The sequence below is a fragment of the Canis lupus genome, chromosome 23 (assembly GCF_003254725.2).
Source record: "Canis lupus dingo isolate Sandy chromosome 23, ASM325472v2, whole genome shotgun sequence".
NCBI lineage: Eukaryota > Metazoa > Chordata > Mammalia > Carnivora > Canidae > Canis > Canis lupus.
In genome coordinates this window covers 12,662,229-12,674,734 of record NC_064265.1, presented here as the reverse complement: position 1 = coordinate 12,674,734, position 12,506 = coordinate 12,662,229, and the positions used below count along the sequence as shown (strand labels likewise).

Below are 12,506 nucleotides of genomic sequence, written 5' to 3'. Positions count from 1 at the left end.
TCCCATGTGCAGCTCCCAGACACAGTGGCACTTTGGGGGATCCGGCCTAGGACTAGAGGCCCAACATAAATATTGTGAACAACATCACCCTGTTCCCAAGTTCCTCAGTGGGTACTATCCCCTGGCCTGCCTGGGTCTCACTAACACCACAGAGAGTAAGCACAGCCCACAACAGGCAGAGAATCAGTGAAGACAACTGCACTGAAAGGAAAAGTGACTCAGACATGTCAACAGAGTTAAGCAACACACAGAGGATGCTCTCCTGAAGTGCCAGGTTCTGGTGAACAGAGGACATGCACTGCAGGACCTCCTCTTCATAAAGCCATTACATTCAGGAGAAGATGACATAGCTGACTTTATTCACGCACAGAAACAGACACAGAGTGGCAGACAATGAGGAGGCAGAAGAATTAAATGAAAATGAAAGAACAGGACAAGACCATGGCCAGAGACCTAAGCAAAATAGATACAAGTAACTTGCCTGATAGAGAATCTAAAAAATTCATCATAAGGATACTTACTGGACTTGTGAAGAATGAAAGACACGAGCGAGATCCTCCATGCAGTGATAAGGAATAACATAGCAGAGATAAAGGGCCCAGTAAATGAAATGAGAAATGTGCTTGATGGAATGAGCAGCAGGATGGAAGAAGCATCGGAACAAATGAGTGACTTGGAAGACAGAATAATGGAAAATATTCAAGCTGAACAAAAGAGAACTAAGAATTATGCAAAATGGGAATAGACTTAGGGAACTCAGTGACTCCATCAAATGTAATAATAATCTTATTACAGAAGTCTTAGAAGAAGAGAGAGAAAAGAGGGAAGAAAATTAAAAAAAAAAAAAATAGCTGAAAACTTCCATACTCTGGGGAAAGAAGCCTATCCAGATCCAGGAGGCACTGAGAATTCCAACCCAAATCAACAAAAGCAGGGGTGCCTAGGTGCCACAGTTGGTTAAGTATCCAACTCTTGGTTTCGGCTCAGGTTATGTGACCTCAGGGTCATCAGATTGAGCCCCACGTCTGGGTCTGCACTCAATGTGAAGTCTGCTTAAGATTCTCTGTCTCCTTTTCCATCTGCCCCTTTCATCGTCCACTCTCCTCTCTCTCTTTCTCTCTCTCTAAAATAAATAAATCTTTTAAAAAAATCAACAAGCAGACCCACACCAAGACATAATTAAATTTGCAAAATAAGGTGATTTAAAAAATCTTAAAAGCAGCAAGATAAAAGAAATCAATAACTTACTAAGGAAAACCCATAAGGCAAGCAGGAGATTTTTCAACAGAAGGGAGTGGCATGATATATTCAAAGTGCTGAGTGGGAAAAATCTGTAGCCAAGAATACTCTATCCAGCAAGGCTGTCACTCAAAAGGAGAAATAGTTTCCCAGACAAACAAAAACTAAAGGAGTTCATGACCACTAAGCCAGCCCTGCAAGAAATATTGAAGGAGACTCTTTGAGTAGAAAAGAGAGACCAAAAGTGAGAGTATAAAGGTAGGAAACACAAAAGCAGTAAAAATGAATATTTCTGTAAAAAATCAGTCAAGGAACTCATGAAAAGTTTTAAAGTATAACAACATACACCTAAAACGTAGGGAGGAGAAGAGGAAAGAATATGTTCAAACTTAAACAACCACCAACTTAATATAGACTGCTGTGTGCGTCAACATCCATAGCTCATTTGTGAGGCTATGTATAAACCAGATGGTAACCATATATCAAAACCCACTAATAAATATGCAAAGAATAAAGAGAAAGAAATCCAAATATATCAGTAAAGAAAATCAGCAAAACGTGAGATAAAAACAATAAATGAGAGAAAATCTTCAAAAACAACCACAAAACAAGTAATAAAATGGCAATAAATACATATCTATCAATAATTACTTTGAATGTAAATGGACTAAATGCTCTAATCAAAAGTCATAGGGTGTCAGAATGGATAAAAAAAACAAGACCCATCTATATGCTGCCTACAAGAGACTCATTTTAGACTTAAAGACACTTGCAGATTGAAAGTGAAGGATTGGAGAACCATGTATCCTGCAAATGAATGTCAAAAAAAAAAAAAAAAAAAGCTGTATTAGCAATACTTGTATTGGACAAAATAGACTCTATCTTTTTTAAAGATTTTATTTATTTATTCATGAGAGACACACAGAGAGAGAGGCAGAGACACAGGCAGAGAGAGAAGCAGGCTCCATGCAGGGAGCCTGATGTGGGACTTGATCCTGGGACTCCAGGATCACGCCCTGGGCTGAAGGCAGACACTCAACCACTGAGTCATCCAGGCATCCCAGAACAAAATAGACTTTAAAACAGACTGTAACAAGAGACAAAGAGGATGGTATATAATCATAAAGGAAACAAATCCAACAAGAAGATAAGGACAACTGTAAATATTTATGCCCCCAAATATATAAAACAGTAACAAACATAAAGGAACTAATTGACAGTAATACAATAACAGTAGGGGGACTTTAACACCCCCACTCATATCAATGGACAGATAATCTAAATGGAAAATCAACAAGGAAACAATGGGTTTGAATGAAACACAGGAATACATGTATTTAACAGATATATTCAGAACATTTCATCCTAAAACAGCAAAATACACATTCTTTTCAAGCGCACATGGAATGTTCTCCAGAATAGATCATGTATTATTAGCCCACAAAACAGGCCTCAGCAAATACAAGAAGATCAAAATCACAGCATGTACCTTTTCTGACAACAGTGCTGTGAAACTAGAAGTCAACCACAAGAAAAAAATCTGGAAAGACCACAACTACATAGAGGTTAAATAACATGCTACTAAAAAATGAATGGGTCAACCAGGAAATCAAGGAAGAAATTAAAAAACATATGGAAACAAATGAAAATGAAAACACAACAGTGCAAAACCTTTGGGATGCAGCAAAAGTGATTCTAAGAGGGAAATATATAGCAATACAGGCCTACCTCAAGAAGCAAGAAAAATCTCAAATAAACAACCTAACCTTATACCTAAAGGAGCTAGAAAAAGAACAACCAACAAAACCTAAAGCCAGCAAAAGGAAGGGAATAATAAAGATTAGAGCAGAAATAAATGATATAGAAACTAAAAAACCAATAGCATGGATCAATGAAACCAGGAGCCTGTGCTTTGAAAAAAAATCAATAAAATTGATAAACTTCTAGCCAGACTTACCGAGAAAAAGTACAAAAGAGACAAATAAATTTACAAATGAGAGAGGACAAATAATAACCAACAGCACAGAAATAGAATTAGAAGAGAATATTATGAAAAACTATATGCCAACAACCTGGAGGAAATGTAAAAATTCCTAGAAACGTATAAACTATCAGAATTGAAACAAGAATAAGTAGAAAACTTGAGCAATAATCAGCAAAGAAATTAAGTCAGTAAATAACTTCCAGTGAACAAAGGTCCAGAACTAGATGATTTCACAGGTGAATCCTATCGAACATTTAAAGAAGAGTTAAGACCTATTCTTCTCAACCTATTCCAAGAAATAGAAAAGGAAGGAAAACTTCCAAATTCATTCTATAAGGCTAGTATTACCCTGATACCAAAACCAGATAAAGATACCATTTAAAAAGAGAACTACAGGCCAAGTATCCCTGATGAACATAGATGCAAAAATTCTCAATAAAATGCTAGCAAACCAAATTCAACAATACATTAAACAAATTATTCACCACAATCAGGTGGGATTTATTCCTGGGTTGCAAGGACTGTTCAATATTTGCAAATCAATCAGTGTAATATCGCATCAATAAGAGGAAGGATAAGAACCATATGATCATTTCAATAGATGCAGAAAAAGCATTTGACCAAGTACAACATCCATGCGCGATAAAAACCCTCAACAGAGTAGCTTTAGAGGGAATGTACCTCAATATAATAAAGGCCATTTGTGAAAAACCCACAGTTAATATCATCCTCAATGGGGAAAAACTGAGTTTTTGATCGTGAACAAGACAAGGATGTCTGCTTCCACCACTGGAATTGTTATGCAACACAATCTGGAAGTCCAACCATAGCAGTCAGACAAAAAAGAAATAAAAGGCATCAAATCAAAAAGGGAGAAGTAAAACTTTTCACTATTCGCAAGATGACATGATACTACATAGAGATTACCCAGAAGACTCCACCAAAAAACTGCTAGAACTGGTAAATGAATTCAGTAAAGTTGTAGGATACAAAAACCAAATAATCCAATTGAAAAAATGAGAAGATTTGAAATCTGTTGGATTTCTATACACCAACAATAAGGAAATCGAGAAATTTGAAAGCAATTCCATTTATAATTGCTCTAAAAATAATAATAAATGGAAAAACATTCCATGCTCGTGGACTGGAAGAACAAATATTGTTAAAATGTCTGTACTGCTCAAAGCAATCTACATATTTAATGGAATCCCTATCCAAATACCAACATTTTTTATAGAAGTATAACAAAGTATCCTAAAATTTGTATGGAACCTCAAAAGATCCTGAATAGCTAAAACTATCTTGAAAAAGAAAAGCAAAGCTGGATGCATTTTAATTCTGGACTTCAAGTTATATTACAAAGCAGGAATAAAACAGTATGGTATTAATACAAAATAGACATGTAGATCAATGGAACAGAATAGAAAGTCCTGAAATAAACCCACAATTATATGGTCAATTAATCTTTGACAAATCAGGAAAGAATATCCAATGGGAAAAAGATATTCTCTTCAACAAACAATTTTGGGTAAACCTGAGAGCAATATGCAAAAGAATGAAACTGGACCGCTTTCTTACACCATACACAAAAAAAAAATTGAACTAAAGACCTCTATATGTGAGACCTAAAATCATAAAAATCCTTTAGAAGAGAGCACAGGCAATAACTTCTGTGACATTGGCCATAACAACTTCTTCCTAGATATGTATTCTGAGGCAAGGGAAACAAAAGGAAAAATAAACTATTGGAACTACATCAAAACAAAAAGCTTCTGCATAGTGAGGGAAACAATGAAAAAGGCAACCAGAATGGGAGGGGATATTTGCAAATAACATATCAGATAAAGGGTTTGTATCCAAAATATATAAAGAGCTTATAGAACTCAACATCCAAAAACCAAATAATCCAATTGAAAAAATGAGATTTGAACAGACATTTTTCCAAAGAAGACATCCAGATGGCCAACAGACAGACCCATGAAAAGATACTCAGTTATTACTTTCATTGGGGAAATGCAAATCAAAACTGTAATGAGCTATCACCTCACACCTGTCAGAATGGCTTAAATCAACAACATAAGAAACAACAAGTGGGAATGCAAACTGGTGCAGCCACTGCAGAAAACAAGAGGGAGGTTCCTCAAAAAGTTAAAAATAGGAGACACCTGGGTGGCTCAGTTCATTAAGTGTCTTGGTTTTGGCTCAGGTTATGATCTCAGGGTTGTGAGATTGAACCCCACATCTGGCTCCATGCTGAGCTGATGCGGTCTGCTTGAGATTCTTTACTCCCTCTGCTCCCTGCTCTCTCTCTAAAACAAATAAATAAAATCTTTTAAAAAGTTAAAAATAGAACTACCTTACAATCCAGCAATCACACTACTGGGTATTTACCCCCCAAATATAAGAAAACTAATTCAAAGGGATATATGCACCCCTATGTTTATAGCGGCATTATTTACAATAGGCAAGATGTGGAAGCAGCCCAAGTATCCAGTGATGGATGAACAGATAAAGAAGATGTGGTGTATGCGTACAATGGAATCTTAGCCATAAAAAAGAGCAAAATCTTAACATTTTCAAAAACGTGGAGGGAACTAAAGAATGTAATGCTAAGTAAAATAAGTCAATTAGAGGAATAAATACCACATGATTTCAGTCATGTGGAATTTAAGAAACAAAAAACAAGCAAAGGGAAAAATAAGAGAGATCAAAAAACAGACTCTTACTATAGACTCTTACTATAGCTGCTGGTTACCAGAGGGGAGGTCGGTGGGGGATGGGTAAATAGGTGGTGGGGATTAAGGAGGGCACTGATGTTGAGTACTGAGTGTTGGTTGGAAGTGCTGAATCACTATATTGTATACCTGAAACTAAATAATCCTGACTGTATGTTAATTCACTGGAATTAAAAACTTTTTAAAAAGTTAAAAAAATATATCCACAGAACTTCTTATAGGGTCTACTAAGAAAATGGAGATTCAGGGAGTCATAGTGACTTTCCCAAGATTATACAGCTGGTCATCAGTAGACGCAAGATTTGGAACGGGACTGACTCCAAGCTCATGCTCTTTCAATACCATATAATAGTGTCCTTTTTAGTTGGTTCCTAACTCGCCAGCGACTTGGGATCATTCCTATGAAGATAAAAGCTTATCTAATCTCTGTGCCCTCCTCTGGAGCCCCTCTTCATGGAAGGGGACTAGTTCTATTCACAAACAGATCCATGGAGACTCCAGAAAATCACAGGCTAGCAGAGCAAGGAAGGAACCTCTGGTGTCATTCAGACCATCCCCTGCTTTACAGATGAAGAATGAGTTACACAAGATCACACGGGCAGAGGGGAATAGTCATGAATCTGTTCTCTACCTTACACTGCCTTACTGGAAGAAATCATGCACTTTGCGGGCTGATCTCATTAATTCGACAAATTGTTTAGCAAATTGGAGCCATTTATCTAAAATCATGAGATTAGTCAATTTTAGCCAAATACAGTCTGACGCAGTATGAAGTGGCCAAGGATGGGTCTGTTGTGCAAACATCCTCCACCCTCAATTACCAAATGGCCAGCACCTCACATTTATCGCAAGAAGCATTAAACTTCTTATGTGACTTATTTTCTATGCCAACATTTTGAACAGTAAGAAATAAGGGAAAAGGCAATCTGTTCTTGTCACAGGAATTTTTTTTAAAAGAATCTTTCTTTTTTTAATATTTTATTTATTCATGAGAGACACAGAGATAGAGAGAGGCAGAGACACAGGCAGAGGGAGAAGCAGGCTCCAAGCAGGGAGGCTGATGCGGGACTCGATCCTGGGTCTCCAGGATCATGCCCTGGGCTGAAGGCGGCGCTAAACCACTGAGCCACCCGGGCTGCCCAGGAATTGTTATATGAAAAAGAAAAACATCGTATTTTTACATCTGTTCTCCAGACTGAAAACATGGTGTTCCTCCACAATAACAATAGTATCCATTAAAAAAAAAAAAAAAAAAAAAAAGTTGTAATTTGCCTTCATCTTCCCAAAGGGAATCCCTGTTAGCAGTTTCTAAGTATCCTTCTAGGAAAAAGAAAAAAAAAATTATGTGTATACTAGTCTATATGGGTTATATTCTTTCACAGTTAATTCTTTTATCCATCTGTGATTTTAATGTAGCCTGTGAAATTATATAATTACTTCTATTTTAAAAAATCAATTAGTTGTTCCAACTGCATCCTATTTGCCAATAATAAATTGGCAATCAGTTGGAAATTGGCTGGTTGCCCTACTCATTTTGTAAGGCTGAGATACTATCTCCAATCCTTGATTGAAACCTGTGTCTACCTATAGATTTTGGCTAGAATTTTTATGTACCTCTCAGCCCTGTTCATTGTAGGAAAGCTTCTAGTTGGGTACATTAGGCTCTTTTGTTTTATACAGATAGACAGATGCACAGAAATTCTGTCTCTCTCTGGCTTCTGTTTATCCAGTGGGTCCACTGCCTTCTCTGTGGATTGGATCACAGTTGGCAATAGAGACCTGAATTAAGTAAAACATTGGAAGATAAAGTACAAAGATGATATTTTCTAAATTGTCTTATATAACCTGAATTAAACCATGAGGAAATGACAAGCCCAAAGTAAAAGCTATGTTAAAACACCTGGCTTGCACTCTTCAAAAGTGCCAATGTCATGAAAGACAATGAAACGTTAGAGTGTCCCCGATTAAAGACAACTCCAGAGAGTGCCTGCAAAATGCAGTGGGATTCCTGGATTGTGGGAGGGAAGATTGCCATGAAAGACAGCATTGTACTCATTGGTGAGATTGGAATGTGAGTTGGATGTTAGATAATTGTACCAACATTAAATTTCTTGCATTTGATAATTGCACTGTGGTTAATCCTAATTGCTAATTCTTGATGACATTAGCGACCAACTTTTTCTTAATTATGGCAGATTCAGGAGTTTTAGCTTACTTGAATCTTCGGCAGAGGAAGAAGAAAAAAATAGCCTTGTTTTTCAGTATCTTGTAAAAATTCTCCCCAGCATGGTGAACTGTGGTGCCCCCTTGTGGTGAGAGTTCCCTTCATTCTCGAGAACTCTTCATTCCTCAAGAACTGGAGATTTTCACTGTCACCTCAGAAAAAATTTTCAAAGCCCATTATGTGTCCAGCATCTGCAAAGTGTCAAAGATACGTAAGCTCCTTTTGGAGCTTCCAAGTACACACATAAATATGGAATCACATACCAAAAGGAGGGTCTCGAAACCTATTACATAGGTTGATTATTTCTAAAACCTGGCGTGAAACAGAAGGGAGACTTTCCTGTCTCAGTTTTTTTTTTTTTTTTCTGTCTCAGTTTTATATTCAGTTTGGGGCAGCCCTTCCCCACAGCTGTTGGGCATTACCTGCTCTGGACCAGATGGTCTGGGTCCCTGCTTGCCTCATCACTACTTACGACTGATAATCATAGTTAGTGCTTTCCTACCTGTGACTTAACATAATTTTTTTAAAGTACATGTGGGAAAAAGTGAGATGACATTAATCAAGCCCATCCCTCTGAGGGACAGTGTATAATTTGCAACCACAGAGGACCCAACAGACCCCACCCGTATCAGTGGCAGATGGAGAGCCAGCCCTCTTCTTCCTGCCTGTTTTGTCTGTCCGATTACCCACAGCAACAGCTCGTTTCTAGGTGCAGAGCTGGATTACAGTGACTTGAGCAAGGGGCTAGTCTGTGGGGTTCACAGTTTTTCGTGTTGTAGGCACTGAGCAGTAGCCCGCGGTGAGGGACACAGGAGAAAGACCGTAATGATGTCATAATGTGGAGGCTGGGGGCTAGTTTACCCAACCCAGGTGATGCAACAGTGTTGCACAGAATCACCCACATGGTCTGATGCACTGTTTAAAAAAGGAAGAGGACAGTTTGCTCAAACTGACACAGTTCTAATATTTGGAGAATTCAAGTAAATAATAGATAATAGCAATGCTTGTAGAATAGAGAATGTGTTTCTAAGTATTGGACCTAGAGATTTTAAACTTTTTTTTTAAAGATGTTATTTATTTATTCATGAGAGACACAGAGAAAAAAAAAGACACACAGAGAGAGAGAGAGGCAGAGACATAGGCAGAGGGAGAAACAGGCTCCTCATGTGGAGCCCGATGCGGGACTTGATCCTAGGATGACACCTTGAGCCAAAGGCAGACGCTCAACCATGGAGCCACCCAGGTGCCCTGATTTTAAACATTTTATTATGGACAATTTCTTAAAACAAAAGGAGAGGTAGAACAGGGTCATGAACCCCATGCATCATGCATGACCATCATGCATCGTCCACTCTCCCCTGGGTTATTTTGACATTATATTACTTATGGGCATAATAATTGTTGACAATCATCTTTTTTCTTCATTGGAAGAAGACAGCTCTGTGATGTTTATTTGGGTTTGCCCCCTCCCCGCCCCGAGGAAGCGTAGCATAGAGAGTCAGAACATGGGCCTTGGAGCCAGAGCACCTGGGTTAGAATTGGGCTCAGTCTCCTACAAGTCCCTGTGACTCTGGGCAAGTGGGTAAACCTCTCCGGGTCGCCTGTCTGTCTGTAGATGGCCAAAGTCAGTCATAAGCATATGTCGGCTCTCCCCATTGTTATTCTTTTCTTTTTTTGAAAGATATTATTTATTCACGAGAGACACAGAGAGAGAGGGAGACACATAGGCAGAGGGAGAAGCAGGCTCCATGCAGGGAGCCCAATGCTGGACTCGATCCCAGGACCCTGGGATCATGACCTGAGCTAAAGGCAGACGCTCAATCACTGAGCCACCCAGCTGTCCCTCCCCATCATTATTCTATAGGACCTCCGTGTGTGCTAATTGGCTGTCTTCACATCTGCTTCTTATTTAACCCTACAACAGTCCTGAGAGTGCCTGAATCTGGAGGAGGTGAAATCAGAGGTTTGCAAACTTGTCTGCAGGAGTCATAGTCATCTCAAAAGTTACTGACGCCTGTCTGCTCACCGTGGAGACTGATTTAATTGGTTTGGGATATGGCCCGGGCGTGGGTGTAATTAAAGATCCCCAGGTGATTGTAGTGACACGTGTGGGAACAAGCTTCGGGACCTAGAGGCAGCCAGAGCCCCAGTCAGCTCTCTGCCATCTCTTTGTGGCAACAGTGACTTGGGAGCCAGGACCGGGTTTATCATCTGATTTCCAGACCTAGTTCCACCCTACACCCTCACCAATCAGAGCAGATTTCACACCAGGCTTTATGTGTAAAGTTTTGTGTTTTAGTTTTAATCCCAAGTACCTAAATAAAACAAGGAAAAATAAAAACACAGCATCCATCCCATTCTAGGTGCTGTCCAGGAGACATGGTGTAGCAGTGGCAGAAACAAGTTTTTTTTTTTTAAGATTTTATTTATTTATTAGAGACAGAGAGAGGCAGAGACACAGGCAGAGGGAGAAGCAGGATCCATGCAGGGAGCCCGACATGGGACTCGATCCGGGGTCTCCAGGATCATGCCCCAGGCTGAAGGCGGCGCTAAACTGCTAAGCCAACTGGGGCTGCCCAGAAACAAGTACTCTTTGAATGCATTTCCATCTTGCACTGATCAGTCAATGAAAATAAGTGATTGTAAAAAAAAGAAAGAAAGAAAAGAAGTGGTTGTTTGTATCGGTTCTCCATTGCCATAGATTCTAAATATCGATCACAGAATCTCAGTGGCAGACAAAATGAGCACAGCTAACACCTGTGGGTCGGCTGGTGGTGGGCTGCTCTTGGCTGGGGCCGCGAGGTTGGGTGGCTCCACTCCATGTGTCTCTCATCTTCCTGCTGGGCCCAATGGGCTAGCTAGGGAATGTTCTCACACTGAAGGCAGAGGTACAAGGAAACCAGCCCTACTTCGGTACGAGTGGACTGGAAGCATCACCTGCGCCTCGTCTGCTAATGTCCTATTGACCAAAGCAAATCAAATGACTGAGCAGCCCAAAGTTAAGGGGTGGGGAGGTATGCCCCATGTACTTTGAACTGAGTCCAAGTACTCGTGGTCAAGCCTAATATTAGTGGAAAGGAATGTACTCTCTTCCCATGGAAAGGACAGAGTGGGTGATTTTGAACCTGAATCTGTTACAGATGTAAACATGGAAGTTGAATTCATAAGTGTTAAAGGTAGCAGAAGTTGCAACAGTTTTAGGTATTAAACATAGAAAAATACTTAGATGAAAGAGAATACATGTCCCCAGTAAAACACCAAGCAGCTATTTAAAATTATGTCGAAAATGTCATTGAAAATTATTCATGCCACAAAGTGGGGGAATATATATATGTATTATGCTCCCAAGTCTGAGAAAAACTATGTATATTCATATATCAGTAGGTTAAGAGATGTGTGCCAAATTGTTAACGATAGTCTGTGGTTAGAATTACAGAATATTTTTATTTCCTATTTCCACTCCTCTGAATTTTCGACATTTTCTATGATGAATATGCATTACTTATTGTAATCCGAAAAACATTTTAAACTGTTAGATGTGGAAATTAAGATTAGGCATTCTTACTAATTCCCTTTTCTCTAATCTGTCAATAGGCAGCAAAATAATGGAGAATGGCCTTCTCTTCAAAGAACTTCTGCAGACTCCAAATTTTCGAATTACCGTGGTCGATGACGCAGACACTGTTGAACTTTGTGGTGCTCTTAAGGTAAAGTCAGCCTTGTTATTTCTGCTCAAGGAAGGAGCTCACCATGCCGCCAACTGTCCGCATTATCGAATCTAATCCTGATGACTGGGCTCTGTGTTCTGTGTTCGTCCTTCAGAGAAAAATAGTGAATTGAGAGCCTTGTGGATCACTTCCTGCTTTCGCCTAGCCTGTCCTGAGTGGCTGGAGTTCCTCTTCCATTCTGCTTCACTTTTATTTGTAAATCTGGGGGCGGGGTGGGGTGGGGGGAAGTGTGGTGTTTTGCTCTTTGGGAAATTGGCAGCTGTAATATTTTTAAAAGCATGGAGAATACCTTGATTTCAGGTAGAGTTTTACAGGGGAGCAAGGCATTCTCCCTGCCCACCCCCCCCCCTGTGAATTCATATATTTCTCTTACATATCTTGAGTAGGGAAGGGGACTAACTCCCTCTGAATTATGCCACTCGTTTGGTTTCATGGCTTGGTTGATTGTTCTTTTTAAAAGAAAAATAGCCTGTTGCTGCCAAAGGCCTTTCTAAGAATAGTTTTAGCTTTGTCCATAAAGGGAAGTGGTCCAATAAAAGAATCAGCTTCTATTGGCTAGTGGCTGGGAAGAGTAAAGGGAAGAGTTTCCACACGGG

At 39.4% G+C, this 12,506-nt stretch overlaps 1 protein-coding gene across 2 annotated transcripts in view; it reads left to right on the top strand.

The window, feature by feature from the left end:
* Positions 1 to 12,506, top strand: part of GPD1L (glycerol-3-phosphate dehydrogenase 1 like) — a 109,661-nt gene that overhangs the window by 29,851 nt on the left and 67,304 nt on the right. For both annotated transcript variants that reach the window (XM_035704755.2, XM_025461094.3), the window contains exon 5: positions 11,777 to 11,889. In XM_035704755.2, coding sequence (XP_035560648.1) covers positions 11,777 to 11,889 — 113 coding nt within the window. The remainder of the gene's footprint in view (positions 1 to 11,776; positions 11,890 to 12,506) is intronic.